Below are 26,397 nucleotides of genomic sequence, written 5' to 3'. Positions count from 1 at the left end.
CAAAATGTCACAAATTATCCTATTAGACTCTGCAAGTAAGTAAAAGTATTATCTGTAGGAGATATAGTTGTGTATTAAAAATTGGGTTTTTGATCTGTTTTGTCCAGGGACCTCACGGCCTTCCGGGGACAAAGGTAATTTTAATTCCACTCTCGATACTTTTACAATTGCACATTACACAGGTTGAAGGAGTTGTGACTGGCACCTTTCTTCACTATGATCTTTTCCCTATCTCTGCATTGGTTAAAATGTGTAAGCTGCTAAGAATAGAGAACAAATTTGATATGTTACATGTATTTTAATATTGTGCCTGTAAGCTTTATGAAAAGAGAAGCCAGAAAGGCCTCATTGAGCTCACACAGAAACATGCTGTTACACCCATCACCTTGGAAGAGATCATTTTGTTGTCTCCTGAATGGGGAAATCTTTGGCCCACAGTACATGATCTTTCATCCCCTTCCCCATGGAGTCAACATCCAGTTTTATTCCCACCCCCAGTTTCTATGAAACCAGGGAGGAGCTGTTCCAGCGTGTCGATAGTGACCAATGTTAGAATCCCTTATGGTCCTTGTTTGACATGATTTTGACAAATCTTTTCACCATGTTTGTTCTTGTAATAAGTGCTGTCTTAAACCTTTCTTCCAATTCATTTTGTATCATGGTTGTTCCAAGTTATTGGGCCTGGAAGGTTGGCATTAAATATTGTAAAAATAATGGCCCCAAAAGATTTTTGACAGATTACGGTTATAATAGCCTCAAACACTGTGAATTGTTTTAGTCTTGCTATATAAGCACCAACACAACCTAATAATTTTCAATAGTAATACCTGCCTTTTCTTTTTCCTTATTTCCCACATTTTGGTGAAGTTGTTTGTTCTACAAGGCATCATGATAACTGAATCTGTCTGTGTCCCATACTGTGCTAAACATATCTGACCAATAACAGTCTTTTCCGCTCTCTCCACCCTGGCTTCAGCTAACTGCTGCACCTCTTCCCAGATGATTCTACAGGACCAGGTTATTCTTGACCTCTCACGTTTCCATTCAGCTGCTGCGTCTGCATTTGGTGCATTATTCGAGAGTCTTGCATCTCGAGCACATGACCGAGCTAACCGAGGAGCTTTTGTCTCACAGGTTGTTGCACTGCCAGCTGCTGTGTTTTTTCCTTTCCTCTTGATCAAGCTTTCCTCTCCAACTGATACAACTTTCAAAGACATTTGAGCCTAGATTTTGCAATCGGTGTTATCTTAACACCGGCATTAACTTATTTACTTTAATCTGGCGGGTGTTAAAATAACGCGAGTCAGAAAATTTAGGCCTTGATGCCAAAAGTGTCAAGTTTGCAGCCTCTAAACTCTAGCTGATAACTCTGTTCAATATTGACATTTATACTTCCAAGACAGATGACTGGACCAAAGGGTTATATATATTTGCATATTGCTTTCTGACTGAATCAGTAAGTTACATACATTAGCGTATGTATGATGCAAGTGTGACGTTGTAGAAACTAATATTCTGCCATTTTGTCATTCACACAGGGCGACTCAGGGTCAAACGGTCTCAAAGGTGATAGAGGTGACAGAGGTCCTCTGGGACTGCCTGTAAGTTACATTTTCTACTGTTACTGTCAATCTGCATTTCAGGCATGTACTTGCCATTTGGGATTTCAGGGCATGACAGTGTAATTAACATTTTCTTCAAATCAGATTAACCCTCAAAGAGCTAATTGTATAGAAAACATCTAACTATAAGTGTGACCGCACGTCAGACTCAAGTTTCTAAAATCTAATAAGTAATTAAAAAATCCTAGTAGGTTCACCATTTGTTTCGCACCTTTGCAGCAAAATGACCAGATCTAGAGGTGACCATCCGGCCACTTTACCAACATATATTTGAACTCAATGAGCTGCGGGGAAAACTGACAGTGTCCTTTTTATTCTGTGAAAGTATGTCCCCTGTCGACCAGTCCGTGAGTTGTCTAAGTGGTGAAAACTATGGATAATTCGGCAACCTTTTCACCGACACTTTCCACAGAACTAAAGTAGGAAAATTAAAAGCTACGCGGAGGTTCATGTTGCACAGAGAGAATAGAATGCAGTGTGGGCGAAGAGAAAGGGGAGAAGATAAGGGCCTTGAAGAGGAGGGGAAACTCGTGCAACCTGGGCAGACAGAGAAGAGAAACCAAACGGGGAGCTGCTCCGCCAGCTCCAAGCCCCACTCCCAGACAGCACTCCTGGTGTTTTCTGATGGAACCAATGTGTTGAGAATACAAGCACAAACTGAACCTTTGTGAATTGGGCTCTTTGTAGTGTCCTCAGCATAATTATGTGAATGAACTTGGCACCTGGGTCAGGTTTGGGGATAGAAAGAAGAAACAGGAATGGTCAAGAACAAAGTGCAACAACAAACATTTTAAGTTTTGCACCGTCAAAGTGCTCAGTCCCGGAGGCCTCGGTCTTTGGATATACAAGAACTGCTCTACAGCTGCAATTCAGTTGGTCAAATATAATCCAGCTGTTTGTGCATTCCCGAAATTATTTTACACAGTTTATTTTCTTAAAGATTAGACGTAGATAAATTGAAAGTCCCAAAAAAAAACAAGAACATGGCACGATCCCTGGAATTTTTAATAGCGTAATTGTTATTTTAATTTCCATTCGTCCAAATTTTTGTTGATGGAGAGGTTATCAAAGTCTAAAATAACAGACTTTTTCTTAATTGTTCATGGCTGTCTATAAAACTATTATTTCAATTGTAATATCAATTTCAGTAACTTGTCAAGAGAAGTCCCTCCTCATCACTAGACTGTCGACAGAACTAAGGACTAGGCAGGTGAAAATACAAGCACAAATTAAACTTTGAGAATTTAACACTGCCATTAAAACAACAGAGTGGACGAAGCATTAAATGCTAATTATGGTACAGTACAATTTCAAGGCCCAACTGTTACGCTAGCTTTTTCTCCCTATATTAGATAGTTTACTGTCCATTACAGGGATTATATAATGGATAGAAAACAGTGCTGTGTCATCAACATTGGCACAATTCATTGTTGGTCCAATTTACATGTATCATGATTCACTTTCAATCACATGGTGTGCTGGTCATATTCACTCTTTGCTAATTGTGAAGATTTGGCATTCAGTATATCCAACTAGCTCTTGTGCTAGTTTCAGAACTTTTCTACTGCCAAAGAAAAATTTAAAAAGAGGTAACTCTTTGCACTCCAGAATGTGGTTCTAGCCATTACCATTTTCACTATTGAGAATTAAAAATTTTCACAGGTTTGCTTCACAGGGAATGAGCTGGAAATACTCAACCATACAATTTGTTATTATAAGAACGTTCTTGTGTGCTGGCAGACATGTCAAGTCTTCATCTCTTCCAACATTATGTCATCACCTTTCATTGAGTTATGCCAACACATGTCCCTTTTTCACTGCTACACTCATCTCTTCCCCACTGTTCTCTCCACTTTTAACACTTCATACACCGTCCAGGGTGCTTCTGGCTTAGACGGACAGCCTGGGCCACCGGTGAGTTCCATATGACCATTCTCCTAGATTGTTCATGCCTGCTACACTGCTGTCGGACTGCATTGTGAATTTAATATAGCTGGATTACATGCCTGTACAGTGGACCGTTTCCATTATAAATGAAGCATGAGAAGTACGCCAGTGCATGCGACTGCTTAATTAACCTTTTGTTCAATCATTTGTTTTAGGAACTGCTTAAGTAATGTGACTGTTCAATGGGTACAAATATTGTAGCCACAGTTTTGTAATTCTGGTAAATTAACAAATGTAGGAGGTCACAATTTAAAGCCCTTTACTCTTTTCAAACAAAAGGTGTTATACTGAACAGGGCACGATTTTGGTTACATGTTTGATATTTTCAAATGCCCTACATTTTCATATACCAAAACAATCTGTGGTTTATAGCAAATCTATTCTGTCTTAGTAGGCCTGAAGCATTTAATGTTGACGTGTAACTTGGGCCTATGACCTTACTGAGTTATACCGACCAAAGCAGACCCTTGAAATTACCGTGCGATTTATTTCCACGCTGCATAATCTGTTCCACCGATTATCGAATCATTGGAGTGAAATTCTTATTCAATGGAAATAAAAATCGGGCCGAGTGTAAGACGGGCGGCCGATTCGCTATCGCTTGTTTCACGTCACCGCCCAAGATGAATTTCACCCCCATTAAGATTTTTGTAGTTTGCTGGGCATCCATCACCATGCTTATTAGTCTCCAATTGAAGATATTGAGATATCTACCCCGACCTGTGCAATCTCTGTTTTCCCATTATAGAATACACGTTTTCTTCTTGTACGGACACATTCCACTTACGTACGAGAGCCTAGGTGCAGGTTGGCAGAATGAAAGAACCCCCAAGTGTGCAGAGACGCACTGCTGGAGATAAACCAGCTAAAACTCTGGAGTCACTCGGACTAGCCTACCCATTAGGTGCAAGATTCTTTAGAGCAAAGCAGGAAGAACCCCAGCTCCCAGTGGCAGGTCTATTCCTCAAGATTCCTAAAGAGCAAGGCTAGCTGGTTGATCATCAACAGTGTCCTGGAGTGCAGAGGACCTGGTATCAGGTTAGCATATCTGCTATGGAGTGCTGCCTTAGATTCAAACTTCCATCACCAAGTGCATCATCTTAGAGCCATCTCAAGTCCCAAAGAGCCCCCCCACCCCCCCGCTACTCTCCATCTAAGGAGGATAGTCACTAAGTCATTAGACAACTGGCAAGAATGGGTTTGACCCTCACTAGATACTTAGCAGGTAACCACACCATGGACACACACCATACCCCATAGACTGGTAGTTCCACCAGTTGGAGATGGTGACGAGTCAGCAGCAGCTGGTTGCCTGTCTAATTCCAGTCATGCTATGTGTGTGTGTGTGTGCTCTCATACCCGGCCTCAGTTACATCTGTTGGACCAATTCTGAGTTTCCTCATCAGCTATAGGACAGACATCTGCCTTCATCATGGTGGAGGCACCTACACAGGACAGCTTGCACTGTGCCAGGCATCTCGGATCTAGACATCCATGTCCCTTGACACCTAATCTAGGTCTTGGATTAAGCAGTTGGTGATGAGTGAGGCTGGTTTTGTAGTGTATTAAGACACAGTAAACTGTACATTAATAATTTTGGATTATAGTTTGGTTCGTGGCATTGGAAGCAAGTTTTGTTAACTCAAAAATACAGATACTCTGCAGTTTAGTTCTTCCCTTACTGAAGATTACTAGATTTTAACGATGGATATCACTGATGTTTTCAATTGATAATCTTCATGTCACTATACATCATTTAGTTAGGTAGAATCTAAATGGACTATAGCTCAGCCATTCATTAATTTATTTAATTGGAAATGCACTCAGACTGGAGTAGTTCTGAAATTTTGCTTCTTTTTAGTTTTCCTATTTTCCATCCCTCTCTGTCTTGAAGACACTGAGATTTTTGGAGCAACACCAGCCCCTCACAGGGAGGTGTGCCCCTTGTCAAAGAGTAGGAGACGATTAGCCTATTTTCATAAATTGTTGACGGTAGAGTTGGCCCTTTGAGACAAATCCAGCAAATACTTTCAAGCTTCCATAGTGAACCCTGAACCCTGTCCATTTTTGTCATGTTATAAATCAATACATAAGCACGCCCGGGGAGCTGTAAATTCCATACTCCTTTGACACCAGAATCAAAAATCTCCCTGAGCGCTTGGTCAGATCAACACCAGAATATCTATCCCATTAGTCCCGGTGTTGTACAGAAACACTAGGTTGCATTGTGATTTACTTATGTACCAACAGAAGTATAATTTTCTAGCTTTCTGCCATAAAATTTTGCAGTAAGATACAAGCTAACCTCTTTATTTTAAACGCATTAATATTTTCACTAAAATAGCTGAGAGAGGAATCTCAGACAACTCATTAACATTCATATGCCTGCCTGTCAGAATTTCAAAGCCTTTTATTTATTGTACCTGCACAGAACTCAAACAATGCCCTTTTGTGTTGCTGCTCTGTGACTGTCCTTAAATTCACCAGTAATACCTGGGGAAACTAATCTAATTTTCCCACAGGTACCTAATGTAGAAAGAGGTCCATATAAACTACATTCCTACCGATGTAAATCCCATTTAAACTGCCATCATTGCCAATGTCTCTTAATTTTCCTTTTATTCATTCACCTGAAACACGGACTTTTCTGAGAAAACATGCATCAGATTATAAGATTTATTTTTGTGTCATGAGGTAGAAGTATGTCATGGAATGGAATGGTAGGGTGAAGACCCCTATCGCAGCGTTCCCAACTTCAACAGTGCTATCAATGGAGGACATGTAGAATGAAGATGTCCTATCAGTCTAGACATTCCCCAAGAAGGAAGGAGGGAAAATTGGAGGGACGATTACCTCAGGCCATCGGTCTTGTGCTTCCGTTTGTACACCATACTGATCATTGACCTACAGAAGGGATATCACCGTGTCCGATTCATTCCATTGGAGTAAACCCAGGGTTATGTCACCAACAGAAATGCCCCAGTCCTACTAAGATAACGCTACTTAATTTTCTATAGGCTGAGCAACTGGTCCATGTACTGTTCTCTTAATGAGCAAAGTGCTCTTCTGCTCTAATGCTGGGCCTTCTCTGTATACGGTATTGTTGCTAGATAATAGGAGTAGATAGTCTGTTATTCTTAAATATATTCATTTCTATGTAGGGTGTACCAGGGCCAGCAGGACCAAAAGGAGAAAGGGTAAGAGTGAGATGAAATGTGGGACAATGGGCTAAGACAATTTACATTTAAAACTTGCACAAATGCTGTTTAGAAACAGATAGCAGTAAATAGTCCAATGAAAATGCCTGCAGGCAATATTTTATTTCCAAGTGACTTTATGTACGAATTGTTTGGGGACGTACTGTAACGTAATGACCCCCAGGCCGCACGGTTTGACACTCCAATAGGTGGGAAATTAAATGATGCATGAAGTTGGAAATAATAATAATGAACACAGTTTACAATACGATACATGGAGCATTCGCCTTATGAATACTCTACAGTGCCCATGGATAACACCAGACTGCAGTTTCAGACCCACATTAATCCTGTACAGATGTATACACAGCAATGTCAGCAAAACCACGAGATATGGTCCAGTGAAGCAATCAAAAGTCCAATACAATTTGGTAGCCCCCACCCTACTATTGTTTTGACAGAGACGGTTTGTTAGTGGAACAAACATCAACTCAAATTTAAAGTGGTTCTTTTGTGGTCTCCTGTGGATACGGTCATTGCTGGGAACACTCCTTGACTGAAGCCCGAGTCCTTCCATCATTCACTTGAGCCTTTGTGGCAGTTTTCAAGCTCTGTTCTGAACTCTCTCTTTCTTCCTCTCTCTCTCTCTTTCTCAGTGAAAAGCTGAGGCACGAGTACAGATCCCTGGGGAACACCACTTGTCACATCCTTTCCCACGATGTTCTGCTCTGTCGCCTCTCGTACTCTCCTGCGCTCTTTTTAAATGTTCTTGCCGGAGCTTTCACACGATGCCCCGTGTTGAGACAGAGCCCAGCCCGTGAGCATCTTGTTTGTTTACAGCAAGCCTTGAAAGGTGTGAAGTTAGCTGGTCAGGTGTTGTATGGTGGCGAGAGTGAGGATATACTCAAGATCCAGGGGCTTGGATTTTCTCTGAATTTGGATTTTCCCATTTCGGGCGATAAACAAAGCAAAAGCTACTGCACCTTTCCCTCAAAAAATATGCACCTGCATTCTCCTCCCTAAAGACCACCATTTCTCCTTGGCACCTCCCTTTGGCGTGAAAGACAGAGAGCTTATCTAGCTGTGCACATAGTGAATCTGCCCTTGAAGAAACAGTGGGTGAGGTTTAGGGCATTCCAATACTTTGAGAAAGTACAAGAAGCTAAAACTATATTTGGAGAGCCTCGCCCAGCCTTACCAACTTTCTCTTGCCAATTCACCTCCAACAATGTCCTCTCCTACAAACTTTCCTGTCCATCTGTCCTATTAAATCTAACGTTGACTCTTCCTGTGGACTAAAAGTTTTCAGTCACGGTTGGTCCTCCCCTTCCCGCTGTGGTTTAATGTCAGCTTTTCCTTTGCACGGAGAGAAGATGATATTAGAGAGCTGTGAGTGCCATGAATACTTGTCCCATATGAGGTCATGCATGCCATGGTGCTGAGAGGTGAAGGTGCCTTGTACCTTTGAGTGCCAAGCCCTTGTGACTTGAGTTGAGAGTGGTTCTGAGTTGGAAAAAAAGGTGCTTGAGTGTGTACCTGACACCCAGCTGCTGAGAGAGAGAGTATGATGGGCAAGGAGGTGGGTGGTAACGGATATATATCGGTACCAGAGCCTTGACTTACCTTGACCACCCTGGTGAGATCATTAAACCCCTTTCTGTACTGTGTGCCAGTTCTTGGGATGGCGGAGGCTGCACTGCCTGCATCTGCCACCTCCTTCCACAGAGGCTGCACCACTCTACTGTGAGGCCTCCTGCTCTCAGTAACCATCAGACGGTTCCTCCCTGACCCTCACTGCTACCAGCAGCACCTCTACACATGCATCAGAATATCTGGGACCCCCCTCCCCCCAGCTCCTGACTGTCCCCCAAGGCAGCTGCTACTGGCCTGCCACCTGGTGGAGAAGTGATGTTGTTGTCCTCTGACTGGTTGCTGCCTTTTAAAGGCTTCACCAGCACCAAGTCGGTAAGTTGTTTACTGGTCTCTAACCCGTCCTGTATGGTTAGAGAATTCTGGGAGGAAATTATGGTGGATTGGGGGTGGTTTCACTCTGGTTTCACCTCCCTGAAGACCAACCAATGGGAGAATCCAGCTCAGGATACTCAGAGACCTGCGTTGTGCTATTTGTGGGGAGAGGGAGAATTATACAAGCCGGGTTTATGGGTAAGTTTGTGATTTTTGTTTATTTGAGAACTTGTGTCTTTGCTTATAGTTGGGTTCATGAGGTCATGCTGACAATATCTCAGAGAATCTTTCTGCTGTAATGTGATTAGATAGATTTTTTTTTTGCTAGAAAGTGAAAGTGACTGTTTGGTGGAGTGGAAGAGAATGGAAAGGTTTCGGATAATATGATTGGTGAATATTGAAAGTAGAAAATAACAAATTGGAAAGGGGGAAGACAGAAACACTTCGGTCCTGAAATTGCAGCCTGAGACGCTGGTGGATGATCGGGTAACGCACTTACCTGAAATTCAACGGTGCTAAAAGCCAAAGAGAGAATGAGGAGAGAGAGCGCACTTCAGTCGCAGATACACAGAATAATGATGACCACAGAAGTCTCAATGCTGTGAACAGGATTGAAACTAAACTGAAGGGATTTGAACTTTAGAGTGGTGAGAGAGACGGGCGCAGAGTGGCGTTATGGTGACGCATTCCAGAACCTTACAGAGAAAGGGAGGTTGTGGGTGGGAGCAGCAGTTGGAAAGGACACAGGGGTCAAAGTCAGGCTCCTTAAGGAATGGGGTGATTACCGTGATTTTGGGGCGGGGGGACTGGAGACGGTATCCGAGGAGAGAGAGCAGCTGACGATTTGATCAAACACTGGGTCGAAGTGTGATCCGGGGTTGAATCAGGAGATAAGTCGATCGAGTGGGTGAAAGAAGCAGGCTGTAGACTTCATGGAGGAGATGAGGATGGGGATGGATTTAGGGGAGAAGGAAGTATCCCATGGTGTAACCTCAGGACCTTAAACACTTAATCAGTGACGCAGAAGAAAGTTGACTGGCTCCTTGCGGTCAGACTCAACAATCATGAAATCGTCGACCAACCCGACATATACAACAGACAAAAGGAATTTTTGCTTTAAAGATCTGTGTAAATGTGAATCTGATCAGCATTCTGTTTAATAACAGGCATCTCATTTCCCACAGTGCCTAATTTTTTAGTTAAAAAAGGCACCATTGTGGTAGTCAGTTAAGAAAGATGTAATTAAAGTATTAGAAATTCTGAACTTTTGATGAAAGTGACTACATTTGGATTTAATTAAAGTGATTTTCATATATTCCAATGCTATAATGTGTATTTTTTTCAAAACAACTGCATCTGTGCAATTACTGGTCTTTACTCTCTTCCCCAACTCCCATGTGTTCTGTCTTTATCTGAAGGTGCAGACTCCAGCTATGATATAGTTCCACAAATCTGGGCGGCCTCCTGTTCCTGGCCCAAGTGACCAATCTTGACATGAGCTGAGTCAGTGGAACTAATTCGAACCCAACTTGTCAGCGGGACTCCCACACGATTGGGTGTAACGGGGTTTTAAACTCTGCCCAATATTACTTGACTCTGACTACAGTGAGAGTAATATCGGGCGGTGTGTAAAACCAGTGTTGCACCCGACCCAGTCAGCGTCCGGGTTAGGTTAAAATTGCCCCCAGTGTGTCAACAGGGTATTCCTCTGTGGAGGGCATCACAGCCAACTATGGCTCTGCCCTTAGCTAACTCAGGGATGCTGCAGTCAATCATAGCACCCAAACCACTAACATCAGATAATTAGAGTGGGGATAATGTGGTTTCTAGTCAGTATGCCTCTGTTCCACACAGGTTAATTCACTTACCAACTGAGCCATTGGGGAGCCCGATATTTGATTGTAAATGCAAGTGTGCATCTCATGATTAAGAATGCTGGAATATCAGCCACCTGAACACCCATTTGACACATCGCATAATCATGTGAGTGCTTTACCATCCATGTATTAAGAACATAAGAAATAGGAGCAGGAGTAGGCCAATCGGCCCCTCGAGCCTGATCCGCCATTCAATAAGATCATGGCTGATCTGATCCTAACCTCAAATCTAAAGTACACAAGAAGTAGGAGCTCAACTCCAAAAGTGAATTCATCTAATGTCTTTCCAAAGGAGGGAACAGAGCCATAAAACCATAAGAGATTGGCATTTTTATTTGTCATGACTTTGATGGAAGAAGTTAGCACCGGTAATGTAGTGAGTAGAATCACCATTTACATTGAATGTATGTGCAGTATGTTTGCAACATTGAAATAACTGTGTTGGTATCTGTTTTAGGGTGACAAAGGCGACCCTGGATTTACAGGACCAATTGGACCGCGGGGATTACCTGTAAGGAAGCTAGTTAATATTTTGTGTTCTGAACCTAGCCCCGATTTTAACCTAACACACCCGGTGAGAATGGGACGGGATCGGGTCGATTGTCCGAATTACACCCCGTTCGATTTTCAGCTCCATTGAGTGTAAATTGGGATTCCAACCGAAACTCCTCATTCTTGCCAGCCGTGATAGGTTAGAATTGAGCCTCGCTGTTTCGGCTCTTGCCATGGATTGGAAGAGCTGTATATTCTACCTTATGGTAATGTAATCAACATGGAGTAGCTGTGACTTTCAGGAAGGTGGGCAACTACAAAATAGGTCCATCTTGGTGGCAAAGATGTGAAACCACACTCAAAGCCTCTTGGAGTGTGGGGACTGGATTTACCTTATTCGGGGAACTGAAGACAATTTTTCTTCTGGTTCTGATATTCATTTCATTCTATCCCAGTCTGTAAGTTATTTTCTTCACTTCTTTACATTCCCTGCCATAACACCGTAGTACCAAAGTGTATAGGAGCTGCCAAATTCCCCTGACTACCAGACCAACCTGAAGTGGCCATTGGGAGGTAGACTTCCAGTTTGTGCTCCCTGGAGAACTGCTGTGCCTTCATTCAGCTGTTTTGATTGGCTGGGATCTCACCCCCTGTGGTGTTTTGATTGGCTGGGGTCTCACACCCTGTGGTGTTTTGATTGGCTGGGGTCTCGCACCCTGTGGTGTTTTGATTGGCTGGGGTCTCGCACCCTGTGGTGTTTTGATTGGCTGGGGTCTCACACCCTGTGGTGTTTTGATTGGCTGGGGTCTCACACCCTGTGGTGTTTTGATTGGCTGGGGGTCTCGCACCCTGTGGTGTTTTGATTGGCTGGGGTCTCGCACCCTGCGGTGTTTTGATTGGCTGGGGTCTCACACTTTGTGTCACTGGATCACCTATGCCTGGCAAAACCAGCCACAAAGCACAGCACAGAACATGACGATGTCACAGCGGCAATACGCATATACACACGAGTCTGTGTGTTCAGTTGCACGTGTACAGCACCCCTTTGCTAATCGCTACCAAATCTCTTCTCATTGTCCCCTCAGCAAATCGGTGCAACCAGGGCGGCTAATCCTGCTTCCCATACAACTATCCACAATACATTGTGTAACACCACTGACCATTCAAATCAAACACAAATCTGCAGGGTTCACATAAATGGGAACTTTTCATCGTTACACAAGACTAAGTTCATCGGCACCTCATTCCCAGCAAGGATCTGCGCTCGAGGGGAGGAGGGGAGGAGGAATTGGGGGACTGCAGTATTGTCACCCTCTCTCAATCCCTTCAAACGCAGCTGTCCACTGGCGGTGTGAGATCAGTGAATTTATCCTGCAGTTTTTACAGAGCGCTATGAAATTAGATCAGATTTTGCCAACTGGAAAACCATGACGGCTGCTAATGTTTTATTTTGCAGGGTTCACTAGGACCAAAAGGAGACAAGGGAGGCCGGGTAAGAACCAATAGCAATCTGCATGGCCTTGCTTAATTGTACATTTTTAAAATTTGCATGATATATTGGAGTAAAGGTCAAACCTTATTTGTAGGGGCCATATTTTCCTCTGTGTGTTACTGTTCGACAAAAAGTAAAAATGTGTAAAAGAGGAGCAGGACTGCTTCATCATAAAATGTGTTCAAGAAAAATAATGGGGAGAGAAACTTGTTGCATGCTCAGATTTGCATGCGCAGGTTAAAGGCCGATCAAGAGTAAACTTGGGCAGAATTGCCACTGAGATGATGGAGTGGTATTTACTTGAATAGTGTCTCTCAGTGTGACAGGAGGAGAGGCTTGGGAATGGAGTGGCCATAATTTGCAGAACAAATTACCCAGGCAGTGAATGTACTGACTCTGCTTCCTGGGCATGATGGAGGAGCAGTGCATGATGGGGCTCAGGGTTTACAGGGAGACTATGACTAAGGTATGCTCTTAGTTCACAAAGACCTGGGGGGGCAGTCGACCACCTGTATTGCACTACAAGTGGCAGTGAAGGTCACCATTGCCCTCAGCTTTTGTCCAAGGGGTCTTCAAGGCAGCCAGAGGAGACATCACAGGAGTCATCCACTGTTCCATTAAGGAGTTACCTGAAGCTTTCATTCACCACACATCCACCTTCCTACGTACACTTAAGCAACAACCACCAGCAGCTAAAGTTTACCAAATTGGTGGCCTCCCCATGGTACAGGCCATTCATGAACCTGCAAACAATCTAATGGCACATCTACATAGGTAGGACTATTACTCCGTCCACCTGCAAATGGTGTGCAACCACTGCCAGAAGATACTGCACGCTTTCTGGAAAGTTCACATGATGCTTTCATTTTGAGATGATCAAATGTGACACAACCCTTTGAAGAAGCAGGAAGGATAGATGGCTAGCTCCTTGGAGAGATGGACTGCATGGTGCAATCATTGCTGATAACACCTCTGCACAACCACATGCTCCAGCAGAGAACAGCTACAGAAGCTGTATAGGTGAACCAGGGCATTAATTTAGCAGATGTTTTGGATTCTAAAGCAAGGGGGCTGATTTTAACCCCGAGCAGGTTTCGGGCAGGCAGTGGGGGCTAGGTGTGTGTGACATGCACTCACTGGCCTATGTTCCAGACCCCGGGGTAATTTAACACCAGGGCCTTATTTAAATGCTGCCGGTCCACTTCCAGATGGGGCATTATAAGTAGATAATCGTACCTATCCATTTGATATTGAATTGCCATTTTATGAACTATTTGTGTGCAACAATTACATATGTGGACACTGATGTAACATATAAAGGCAAACCCTGGAACAGAGCCTTGCTAGATGGGCGTTAAGTCGGAGGAAGGTCCTGTAACACGATAGCCCAGATTCACTGACCCACTCTGCTGTCTAGCGAGGTTCTGTCCTCGGAGGATCGTGTCTCTGAAAGTGCTCCATAGTGGATCGTGTATGGAACAGATGTTGGGTCTTTTACACAGCAGAGTTCATTAGCTGTTTGAGAAGTGTTAAATGAATCATTATTACATGTATTTCCTGATTGGCCAATTTTCTGCCATTTCTACATTGCCTGAAGCAGGATTGCACACACACTAAAATTGCAGATCATTAACACCTTTGGAAAAAGGCACTTAACACCTATTTTTTTCTTAAAGAGGAAAATATGGCCCTCAGTCAATTGTGAAATAAATTACCCAGCAGTAATTTGATGATGATTTCAATTGGTTTTATTGTAGAGTTTGTTACAATAATTTATGCCAAGTAATGTGAATGTTAAATGCTTTACTTTGGAGGTACAATTTACACTTTTAATTAAAAGATAGATTAAACTTTTCACTTTGTTTAAATCAACCAGATACTTTACAATGTTTTTTAATTCAAATTGTAAACTGAAATCCACTGAGTTTTAAAATGCATTATAAAAAGTAAACTAATTTAATTCACAGAGTATGTTTTAACAGAAATACAGATGAAAATATTGTTAGTTTTGGCATGTGTATCATTTTTTGTAAATGTTTAAATTATACTGTGCTGTTTCTTTTTTTTTCCTTGCTTTTTCTCCTGTTTTCTTATTCCTTCCAACAGGTCTGCCTTACCCCCTTCATCCCTTCCTTCTGCTCTGCATTAATCCCAGATTATCCTCCTTGCTTCTTACTCAAACAGCATTTCCTTCTCTTCCTGACAGTGATCCTAATGTGTGAGCTACCCCTTAACTACTCAATCTGCAAGTTTCCCCACCCACCCTAATATTTATTCTGATCCTGGACTTTAATTCATTATGCAATACACTTTGATGTTTGTAAAGAGACTGTAAGCATTAATGAAATAGCCATTGTAATGTTTTTTTAATATCAAAATAATTTCGAACAGGTAATTGATTCTGTTTTTTAATTGTGCACTCAAATCCTTAAAGTTTTTTTTTGAAAAATTATTTTTGCTTAAAAATATATTTTGTGAAAAAAGGACAATTGAATCTTAAAGGCAAAAGCAGAATAGTGTTTTCAAACACTGAAGTACTCTGTGTAGTATAAACCTTTTGTAGACAATGTATTAGTTTAACCAGCCAGTCTATCACCATAAGCAACCTCCAGTGCAAGTTCAGATTCAACTTCAGTGTCATTCCTATAAAAAACTTAGGTGCTCATGCAGTTTACAGTCAGGCTTAATTTTCCCAATGGTTTATTCAGTCCAGTACGGTAAAAAAAAATATTTTATTAATATGCAGTTGAGTAAAAACTGGGAAATGTTACTTCAACATTCCCCCCACCTCCAGCTTTTTGCAATGGCAATTTGTTCCTTGACTAATAAAAATATTGTTTGCAGGGGGAGAAGGGAAAGAGAGGTGCTAAAGGGCCTAAAGGGGATAAGGGAGACCAAGGAGTGCCCGGATTAGATGCACCTTGTCCATTGGTATGTTCTCGCGATGTGATGGAAAATGTCAGGTATTGTAATGGAAAAATAAGGGAGGAACAAGAATATCGGCCCAAGTGTTCCACCGGAATGAATTCCGTCACCGCAGACCTGAAGACGACCTTTTACACAAGTGATATGGGCTCACCTTGCCACAACTCACACCTCACTTGGATCCAGCATCTGCCCATTAAAAATGTGGTGGTACTCTGTAACTCCACTTTACAGAAACTATACAGACAAATGCAAAGTATGTCTCTGGAGTAGTTCGGGGCCACATTTGATGATGTAGGTATCATTACCGAGGTCTGCTCGCTCTCCAATGACACAAGACAGTTGGAATTTCTTCAATTGCCTCAGCTGCGGAATTTAATTCCCAGCAGTCACTAAAGAGCCCTTCTGCCCTTTGTCGGTGTGGACCATGCGTCCACTGAGAGTCTGACTGTGAGTGTGAGAATTTCATTTCTGCTGCTCAACGGGCATCAAGGGAAAGAAACTGCCCCTTGGGGCTGGATCACTTTCTAATGAAGTGCCACCTCGTTGCACGTTGACTTTCCCGTTTCAGGGTCCTCCCTCCTTTCTCCATCTAATGTGAAAGTCAATACAAGATGTATTTGTATTAACCAAGTCAGTCCATTTTGTGAACAGGGATTCCGAGGTTTTAAAGGAGAGAAAGGTGAACCAGGCTTACCAGGCCTGGATGGGCTCGATGCCCCTTGCCCATTGGTATGGTGTTATCTCCCTACCCTTCCTGCATGTTAATCATTGTAATCCACTTTCATGCATGGTAGTGAACTAATAACTCAAAGTGCAATGTGGATAATGTACTGCTCTATTCCCACATCGCCATCAAAACTCCTTAACAACCAGTGACAAATATGCTTATTAACATAATCTGATATTCCTGATTTAATTGTTCATTGCGATTATAAATTTTGTTACATGTACAGAAATACTTTATATAATGTATTTCTCACTTTACAAATACCAATTTAGATATTTTTACAGAGAAACATAACATAAATCAATATATCTTTTACTGAATAATACAAAACGAGAGCAGCTCGGAAGCACAAATTGTAGACAAAATACGTACCAATAAAACAAACTAACTTACGTAAGATGCAACTAATATAAAGTTGATTTTCATAAATTAAACCTGCCGGTAGTAATACTTGCCGGTTATGAGATTCTTGCCCTACACACTTGAAAACACACATTTCTAATCAATGTCCATGACGTAGTCTTGTCAGTGATGACATAAGCTGAGTGTGAACTCTGTACGTTTTCACTCTTTGAAAACATATATTACAAAACTCCTATTGGAGCACTGCAATGAGAAGTTTGTAAGATAAGATGTACAATATTGCCAGATATCAATTACAGGAGTCTGCTGTAGTGCTATGTGACCATGAGGGTGAATCTTTCTAAAGGAGATGCCATGTCACTCTTCATTTCCCATTTTTAATATTTTTTACCTGCCGAACTTGGCACTTCTGCAACAACAAAAAACACTTATTTACCACAAAAACATTTTGGCTTCAAAAATTTGTCACGGAGTTCAATTCATAATATAAGAAAATCAGTTGATTTGGGAGGTAGCTTTTCCAGGAGACCTTTATCAGTTAAGCAGAGAGCCAGCCTGCCCTACATTTATCCATCAACCAACACCTAAAAAAACAAATGATATGGTCATTTATCTCATTGCTGTTTGTGGGATCTTGCTATGCACAAATTGGCTGCCGTGTTTCCTACATTACAACAATGGCTACACTTCAAAAGTACTTCATTGGCTGTAAAACGCTTTCGGACGTCCTGAGGTCATGAGAGGTGCTATAGAAATAAAAGTTCATCTTTTCATTCTACCATAGTTAAACAATGCTAACCCAAATCCTATAGGAGAGTTGACTGTTTCCATTTTAGTGGCTTTGATCTTCCCTTGCTATATCAAAAACCAGGCATTCCCATCAAACTTCCCTTACTTATTTTATGCTGCTGCAGTAGATTTTCTTGCAGAATCCTCCCTTATCTATCATATTGATGCTCCTATTTTCCCTTTCAAAACCAATTAAGAATTAACATTCCCTCACTTCTTTCTCACCCTCCCTTCTCTGCCCACTTTCCTGAACCCTGCCCTGAATGCATTACGACAGAGTACCAATGGGTCAATATTAATTACCTTAAAATCAGCTTTGGTGTGGCTAAATAAATAAATCTTACTTTTAAAGTGCATCAGCGAGAAATCAAATTCTGCTTAATGTGGAGTAGCTATGTGCGATTTTTGTAAGAGTGAAGAGTAATCTAGAAATCCTATCTGTAATGTATAACATATTTCATTTATTAAATGTTTTATTTAAATGTACAGATCCTGTTCTTTTAATATAGCAGTATAATTCCAAAAAGGTTTTACTGAACCACTTCTACTGGTAAAAGCTCAATGCATGAGCAATAGTTTTAAAGCTTGCTTATAGTTCTCGTGTTTGGAATCTGTATTTTTTTTAAAAAGCATGTTGCATACAATTGTCCAGTCATAAATAAATGTACTTTTTATTGCTATACAATGTGGTACAATAATCCTTCTTCACATGATTTAAGAATTGCCCACATCCTGGGGTAATCTGCTAGTTTGGGCTCAGAAAACTGGCAAAGCAAATAACACTGAGAGTGCAAGATTCCTAGCAATAGCTACCTGAATATCAGAAGGAAAGCCTCCCTCTTCAATGCTACAGTGGTTCTTCACAGTATCTTGTGTGCTATGTAAAAGGGCTGATGCCATTGATTTTTACTTTAATTGTATTGAGATAAAGCTTGAACCAACGTTGCCACTGTCATTACTTTGTCGTGTGGATATTAGTAGATATTGGAGCTATTAATGTTTTAACACTGAATGACATTCCTCTCTTTACTTTTTAGCCGTGATGTGGACCCATTTTGAATAAATGGGTTAATACCCGCATTAAAATAGCAAATAGAGGAATGTTAAAGGAAAGTGTTGCGCTTTCATCTACTCATATCACCAACTTCTGGACTATTGTTCCCTCCAATAAAAGTGACCACCTCAAAAGTTCTAGGATAAAGTTTTAAAGGAAAATCATCCCGGCAAAAATAAAGCTGGTTTTGCTGATTTTATTTTTCAGGGGGGAGTGGGGGAAGGGATTTATTGCAGTTTGAGTGGGTAAATCCCAAAGGAAAAACTGTTTCTAGCAGAAAGGACATTGGGTGTTCGACATACCCTTACCTGCTATTGGGTTTGCCGGCTCCCCGTTTGATAGCCTCAAGAGCAGCAATGTTGTCCATACTGTAGAGAAGGCCATCTACTGTCTAGCTACATTAGAGTAATGCAGAAATATTAATAGCCACATATTATTTTCCTATTGTCCTGTAGAATAGTACAATAATGGCAAGCCTTAACTAAGACTAGAGATTTTTGTTCTCTTTGCAGAGTAATAGAATAGGCTCCTTAAAAACAAGCTGATGGCATATTTGTTTACTCCTTTTAAAAAAAGAACTGGACAAATATATTGTGATGAAAGGGCTCAAAGATTTGGAAGGTAAGTATTGACACTGAAAAGCAAACTACAGTAAAATTATGGCACCATTGACATTTAATCTATGGACACCAACCAATCAGGATTAGTGCAGGTAATAATGTTAGATGGACCATCGTGGAGTTTTCACGAACGAAGGAGAATTTTCTGGATTTCTCTTTGAAGTTTCACCTCCCTCAAGAAGATGGATAAAAGTTTCAGAGAAAAAAAAGGGGGAGATTTCATCAAAAACTTTCATATATTGACATGTGTTCAGGCATAAAATGACCCTCCCCAAACTGTGAACTTAATTTCCACGAGTATGAACAGTGTTTCCTGTCTCGACACCAAATGTGCCATTTCTTTTTTCCAAAGTGTGAAGTTAATGAAATCCCTGTCAACTATTAGACTGGATGTTACTGCAGTAAAGACTTGATCAGAAAAATCCTTTGGGTTTATCCCCGCCATCATTTATAAGACAAGAATATATCACAGTCCAGTAGCTACAACGCCATAGTGTCACATTCATTCTCCGTTTGAACTGATACTTGTTTCCTGGCCTTTCCTACAAGGGGAGCTTTCATTACGGTTAAGATATTTATGGGGAAGAAGTGATAAACTTGGGAGAGAGACGGAGAGATTGAAGGTCATGTGAATGAGGGGAAGATATTTTGATAGAAACGGATAAAAAAGAAAAGTGGAAAAATATATAAATGTTCTCTCTACTTCGAATTGTAGGGTGAAGATGGTTTACCTATACAGGGCTGTTGGAATAAAGTAAGTAAAATTGAAATGATTTGGATTCCTGACCAACTTGAGCATGTTCATGTGCAGCATGTAAAGTGTGTTTTCTAATCAGAGTGAAACCTCATTTATTGTTGAATTGACTGGAAGCCACTAGTTTCTGTAGTATGGTAGTTACTAAGCCTGTTCCTCATGTAGATACCTGATGCTGTAATCAAATGCTGCAGGGTATATCCATTATTGGCAGCGATTACTGTAGTTTGATTAAGGTAGTATAGTTTTAGGACTTCAATTTCTACAAGGTTTTGATTATTACCAACTTATTCATTACTAATCATAAACAATGTGCTGCCTTTAGCAATGGTAATTTGATGTTATAATCCCTGAACTTTTTTCACCAGGGCCTTACATTTGTAAATTACTGTACCAGTTCACCACTAGTTTGGGCTATAAAACTCTTCCAAACTAAAATTGAGTTTACAGGCTTGTAAAAGTGCTAATGAATTGTTAAATGCACATTGGAACTGAAACTGTACAGAACCAATTGCAATAACTAAGAAATGTGAACAATAGTTTTATATAAACAGCTACACCTCAAAATACATATAGTTTTTCGAGTGCACATGTACAATATGGGACGGTAGAATCTGAGTGAACATGCACCAGATCAAAATACATTTATTGGCAAATTGTGCTTTAATCAGGATTACACAAGTTGAAGCAACTACTTTAAAATGTCATAAGATCACTGCACAAAAAATGTAATCTTTTCAGTGACAGTTTTAAAGTGTAAATGTAGCTTGATCACTGAAACTGACCCACTTGATTTTAAAAAGTAATTAGTTGCTTGTAGATAATCTATTCGCACAGAATTTGCTATTTATCAACTTTTTTCCCAGATTCCCAAACTCCAGGACTCAGTCTTATGAGAATATTCTGTGTCAGCTTAAGATCTGAGCCTAGAAATTACGCTACATGATATTAACGTACAAATGTTTCATGCATTCCTATGAAATTACTTTGTTGCCATGTTAATGGACGTGTTAACCCATTTATTTTAAGCAGGTTGACATGTTCATTACAATAGGCAAATGGATGTCCTATAAACACAAGAATTATATCGCATAATTTAATTTGTAAGCTTTGATTTTGATCCTCTCAGGCTGAGGCTGCCAGATAAGATAAACTGAAACCAATATTTGGAATTTGTTTGAATTAGACTGGGGAGGAGAGAATATTGCTTTGGTAAACAGAGATAAGCCAGTGGTCGCGTCTGACCAATGGATATAAAGAGATAATGTGCCGGACATAAAAAGAAAGAAACACACATATAAAAAGGATCAAATTGAATCAATTTTAAGAGCAAATAATAAAAATGATAAACGTGTAACACTGGCCTGACTCCACTACATTAGGGAATGTGATACTGGTCGAGTTCAATTTCCCCTTTAATTGGTTAATGACTTCTTCCACAATGGCTTGGTTTGACTTTGAACTAACTTAAGTTTACTTTTTTTTCTTTTTGCAGTGATGATGATCTAACCTCAGAATGGAGTGTGTACATAGAATATTTATTTTTATACAGTTTTTTGCAATTATAAAAGTTATCTTTTTTAAAACAATTGCATATTTTAATAAGTTCACATTTTGTATAGATTGTATTAAATCCTATGCTGTCTACCACTGTCTTTGTACCTGTGTATTCATCCACTAATTTTGTTGCATAATACAGCAGTATCATTTGCATGATATTTGTGCATAATATAAAGAGCCACTGTTGCATTATAACTTATTGTATTCTATGGATTGGGCTGCACTTAACTGCAGACCTGGTTATTTGAAGTCAAGTCCCCAGGCCACCAATTGCAAAATGTATGTATTCCTGCCATGGCTTTATTGTGTCGTCTTGCTTATATAATACTTGTTGCACAAGTGTGCCTAAATCCTAGTGCCGAAGAGAAAGAAAAACAATTCAATTACTTTAACAGAGGCTACTGTTAATGGAAATTGAGAAGGGACAGATGCATTCAATTTTATATTTTTAAGGAAAAAAAGTACAAAAAAATTTATTTTAACTTGTTAAGCTCTTGAACATGTGTTGACACGAGAATATGAAGCTGTATCAAATGATCGCAGATTGTACCCAGGAATAATAACAATAAAATATGTCACTCTGTTGTCCCAGAATTTTCACACTAAGTATGGTCAATAAGAGCAAGAAAAGCATAGTATTGGGCTTCAGCTGTTACAAAACCTGAGCATTATTATAAATCCTTAGATAAAGCCACACTCGGTAAGGGTTGTATGGTGAGGTGATTGGTGATGAAACTGCCAGGTGATACGACCCCTGATAAACAACAGCACCTTTCCCTTGTTGAAGATAAATTTTAATAGTCGGGATAGTAGGAGATACTAATGAAGACTTTTACCCTCTGACAGGTTAAACAAAAATAAGGCTTACTGTTTGTTTTTACTATAATGATGCAGAGGAATTTCATTAACATTATTTACAGCTTTTTAGACATATATATATCTTTACATATACTTTTACCAATATGGTGGGCAGCGTACTTCTGGCAAGGAATGTTCAGGTGCCTGCCGCCCGCTATATTGGATACTTTGCCGCTCGTTTTACGCCTGTAAAACAGGCATGGCATCAACTAATTTCTAGGCCAGAGAGTCAGTGCTATCAAAGGTAGTTTATTTCAGCTTTCTTTGTAACTTTTCTTTCTCTAGAAATACTGTTGGTGATATTAGCAGATAACTAATGTATTTTATTGCATTCCATCGCAATGTTATCACAGACATTAACCAGTTAATAATAACTTTATTTCAAACGGGTTAATGCCTGTGGTAAAACAGCAGATAAACTGATGTGTAAAGTGTTGATCTGTTGATATGGGCAACAGCAATTTCCAGGCTAATGTTAACTTTTGGAGTTCTTCATTCCAAAGCTCAGATTTGCTTTTCCACATTATCTGATTCCCAAATCGCGTCAGTGCCTTCTGCTAAACAGCAGGGTCTGTAAGTTTAATTGCAACGATTGTCCTGTAAGTACAGCACACACCTGACTGGATAAACCACAAAATTGTGTCAGACATTTTACTGCATTTTTTTTTTAACATGAAGTACACAATCCAGTTAGGACCGCAAATTTGTAACCAGGTAGTGTCTAAGCTAAGTTCCTGCTTGCTCCGGAGATGTGTGTGCATGTTTCTGTACCTGGTACCGCATGTGCTGGGTGGGGGTTTTGCTCTTGATTGCCACGTGAAGCGATGAATTCTGAAATGATGTATTTACCACTACCAGGGTCAGACACCATGGCTTAATGCTAAAAAGTAATGAAGTTGGTCAAACTGGAATGATTTGAAATGGCTGCAGAGAAATCTTCCTTGAATCCTCGTCAAAAAGTTTTGACACAAAATAATGGAGGAGACGAAGTGCTGAAACTTTCAGAGTTTAGGAAGGTGACTTTCACTGTACAGCGACTGTTTGTGTGCTGTGGTCGCTGAGATCTGTGGATTGAGCCACATTCTTCATTGTACTACCAGATGGTGCATGAAAGCAGCAAAATGTGTGTGTGCATTTTGACTGTGGAACTGAAGTGTCCGTCTCTGTTCGGATGTGGGCTCATTCTTTCAGTACGAATAGGAACGATCTGTCGAGCAGTTTATATATATTTTTGGTAGGCCTCTAATTGAAAGGCCACCATCTCTGTGGTTTCTTCTCTTTCTTCTGAGAGAGTAGCAGATAAATACACTGCCAAGAATGAAATGATTCCTTTTAACAGATGTACTTTTGATGAACTGACCAGAACTGCTGGCGGTTTTCATCATTTTTTTTTAATGGTGATATATTGATATTTGCATAGTTCATTTAAATAAATCATTGGTATCATTGCCTTTCTTTGAATCAAAACTTGATTTGTTGCTTTCCCTGCATTTTTGAATGAGTTTTTTTTGAGGGAAAGAATTACTTTCTATCCACCCTGGTTTTTAGTTTTGTAAAAGGCCCATAATCTGTTTTTCAGACAATTGCATTTAGATTTTAAAAAAAGGTCAGATTTTTTTAAACTTCATATATAAATTAAGAGTTCCATCTATTCAGCTCACACCAGTGTTTGATTTTATATGGATCCAGGGCACAGTAATTAATGCAAAAATCCCTTTCTAAGGGGCATTATGTCAACTGATGCTGCTCATACTAACCCTACAATGGGAGAGATCAGTGTGTTGTAGCAAAGCCCCGTACTTTAAACAAAGCACAGTCTGCAGAGCAAAAACATTAATTTTTATGGCCTATGAAGAACATATGTTGAATCCACTATTGCATGCTTGATAATTATGGATTTAGTTATTTTTAATAGACAAGATCTATATGGCACATGCCTTTATGATATGGCTGTGTGAGGCATCCAGTCATTCCTATTTAAGTAATAACTTTAGCTTTTGTAAGTCATTGCAGTGTTATACAAGATAATTAAATTCCATTTTGCAGTAATTCCATGTAAAACCATAATCAGCATAACTTCTGCCAACCAAACACTTTAACAACTTAACACTGTAGTCTGAGCTGACGCAATCGATCTTTCCATTACAGTTGTTCCAGCAAGTTGGTTGGTTGAATTTACACTTGCAAGATATATATATATATATTTTTACTGCACTTGAAAATGAAGAAAAAAACTTTTAAATTGTTGTAAAAATTACTTTCAGTTTTTCTAATAAATGAATCTCAAGAAGCATTGTTTTTCTGACTTCTGAAAATGTACCTTCTCCTTGTCTATTACACTTTCTCATCTGTGCAGAAGGCTTTCACATTCTGAGAAGACTTGAGGACTTTTCATTTTTTTTATCTTCTGCTTTTCCCCCAAGTACATTGGGGAGTTCCTAAACAACAACTTTAATTATCACAGGAGTCATTTTTTTAGAATTGGGGATAGAATCATCACAATAGCTGCAGACTTGATCTGGGCTATGCGTTCATCTTTAATGGCCAATTTTAATTGCAATATATAATTTTGCATTTATGATGCCTAACTTATTTTTAAAGCTTTTGATTTAATTTTTAAAAATGTTGAAGCATTTATGTTAGTATTAACAATTTCAAAAAAAAAGACATTTACAAAAATTTTATATTGAGATTTGCTTTTGTAGCATAAGATGTATGATACTATAAAAAATACTTGTAAATGAACTTGTATTATATTTTTTTGAGTTTATTATGTGAAGCGTATTGAAGGAGATCAGCAAATTTGACTCCAATTTCCAGTTTATTTTTTGTGAAGCATTAGAGATCTGAATGTTAACACCGTTTACTGACTGATTCTATTTGCAGAATGTTCACCTTTACTAATGGCATGCGACATCTCTGATTGTATATATCACCTTTTTTTAAAAATCTATCTTTCAAACAAACTGATAGCATTTTGTCTGCTGCGGCTGGCATCATCTGTGCCTTTAGCACAGGTAATCACGCTGTCTGTGGGATTCTCAAAGCAGCATTTATTTCCCCTGTGGGACTGTAAAGGGGATTTGCTTCTGCGATGGATAATCTGTGGCTTCAGACAAAATTTGGCTTGTTTGTTTTGTGTCTGTTATATCTGCTGTACAGAATATAGCATTTAAAAAGTGAAATACTGCTTTGTGGTTCTTTATTGATGACAATAAACAGAGATAAGGGAGCTGAACTGTATAGGTTCCTTGTTGACATTGCAAGAGGTGTCCAGACCGATCACCTTTCATTCACTGGGAGTGAGATTCAATGATTTTGGTTTAAAAACTTCACCTACTTTGGAGTAACGGACTTAAAAATAGACACGTCCACAAGGGAAGTCTTGTCCTCGACCTCCACACCTTCCAGCTTCAATGTGAGGACCACGTGAAGGCAGAGCAAGTAGGTTTCCCCGGGGCTTTACGACATTCTGCAATCTCCTACAAAATTACAACTGCTCCTGCACCTTTCGTATAAGTGCAAACTCCTGTCTGTTTGCAATTTGGAGTTAGTGTCATAGCAATGGACGCCTGACTGGGGATCTAGGTTCCAAACCTAGTCTCAACTGATGTTTATGCTCAGAATTTCCTCCAGAAGAATGAGCTTGTGAGTCTGTGCAATTTGTCAGAGAGAAAAAAACTAACATTGCTCCAGATCACCGTCTGCAGATTGAGGAAGAAAATGGCAAAGGTGGAGATTTACAGTCTGAACTTTCCGAGATTACGAAAATCATATGAATGCAAAAGAAAATGACAAATTACTAAATTTATTTTGCACCATCATTGACAGCATGAAATGAAATGAATAAACACATGATATTAATCGAATGGCATAACCTCAATTTAATATTAGTGCTGTGCAGTACTCCTCCCTACCTCCTCTCTCTCTCAAAATCGAATGGGTGGAAAATCCAGCCCATTGTCCACTCTCCTGTTCTAATTCATTCTTTCCCAGCGGCACAAAGCTGTGAAAAACTTTCCCTCTCAGTCTTCCCCTCCTCTTACAAGCTGAGGCATTTAATATCCAAGCTTTGTGACACCGAGCCGCTATCTTTGCTCTACCTGATTTTCTCCTTTTGTAACTTTGGCCATTATACTGTACTATCTTCAT

At 40.0% G+C, this 26,397-nt stretch overlaps 1 protein-coding gene across 1 annotated transcript in view; it reads left to right on the top strand.

The window, feature by feature from the left end:
- Positions 1-25,430, top strand: part of col13a1 (collagen, type XIII, alpha 1) — a 182,457-nt gene extending 157,027 nt beyond the window's left edge. Inside the window, exons 31-38 of the mRNA XM_067972397.1 lie at positions 108-134; positions 1,539-1,601; positions 6,731-6,766; positions 11,066-11,119; positions 12,557-12,592; positions 15,437-15,523; positions 19,789-19,827; positions 21,323-25,430. Of these exons, the coding sequence (XP_067828498.1) occupies positions 108-134; positions 1,539-1,601; positions 6,731-6,766; positions 11,066-11,119; positions 12,557-12,592; positions 15,437-15,523; positions 19,789-19,827; positions 21,323-21,325 (345 nt within the window). The 3' untranslated portion in view covers positions 21,326-25,430. The remainder of the gene's footprint in view (positions 1-107; positions 135-1,538; positions 1,602-6,730; positions 6,767-11,065; positions 11,120-12,556; positions 12,593-15,436; positions 15,524-19,788; positions 19,828-21,322) is intronic.
- The last annotated feature ends 967 nt before the right edge of the window (positions 25,431-26,397 follow it).

The sequence above is a fragment of the Heptranchias perlo genome, chromosome 36 (genome assembly GCF_035084215.1).
Source record: "Heptranchias perlo isolate sHepPer1 chromosome 36, sHepPer1.hap1, whole genome shotgun sequence".
Classification (NCBI taxonomy): domain Eukaryota; kingdom Metazoa; phylum Chordata; class Chondrichthyes; order Hexanchiformes; family Hexanchidae; genus Heptranchias; species Heptranchias perlo.
The sequence above is the reverse complement of the archived record's forward strand: the minus strand, read 5'-3'. Positions and strand labels throughout refer to the sequence as shown.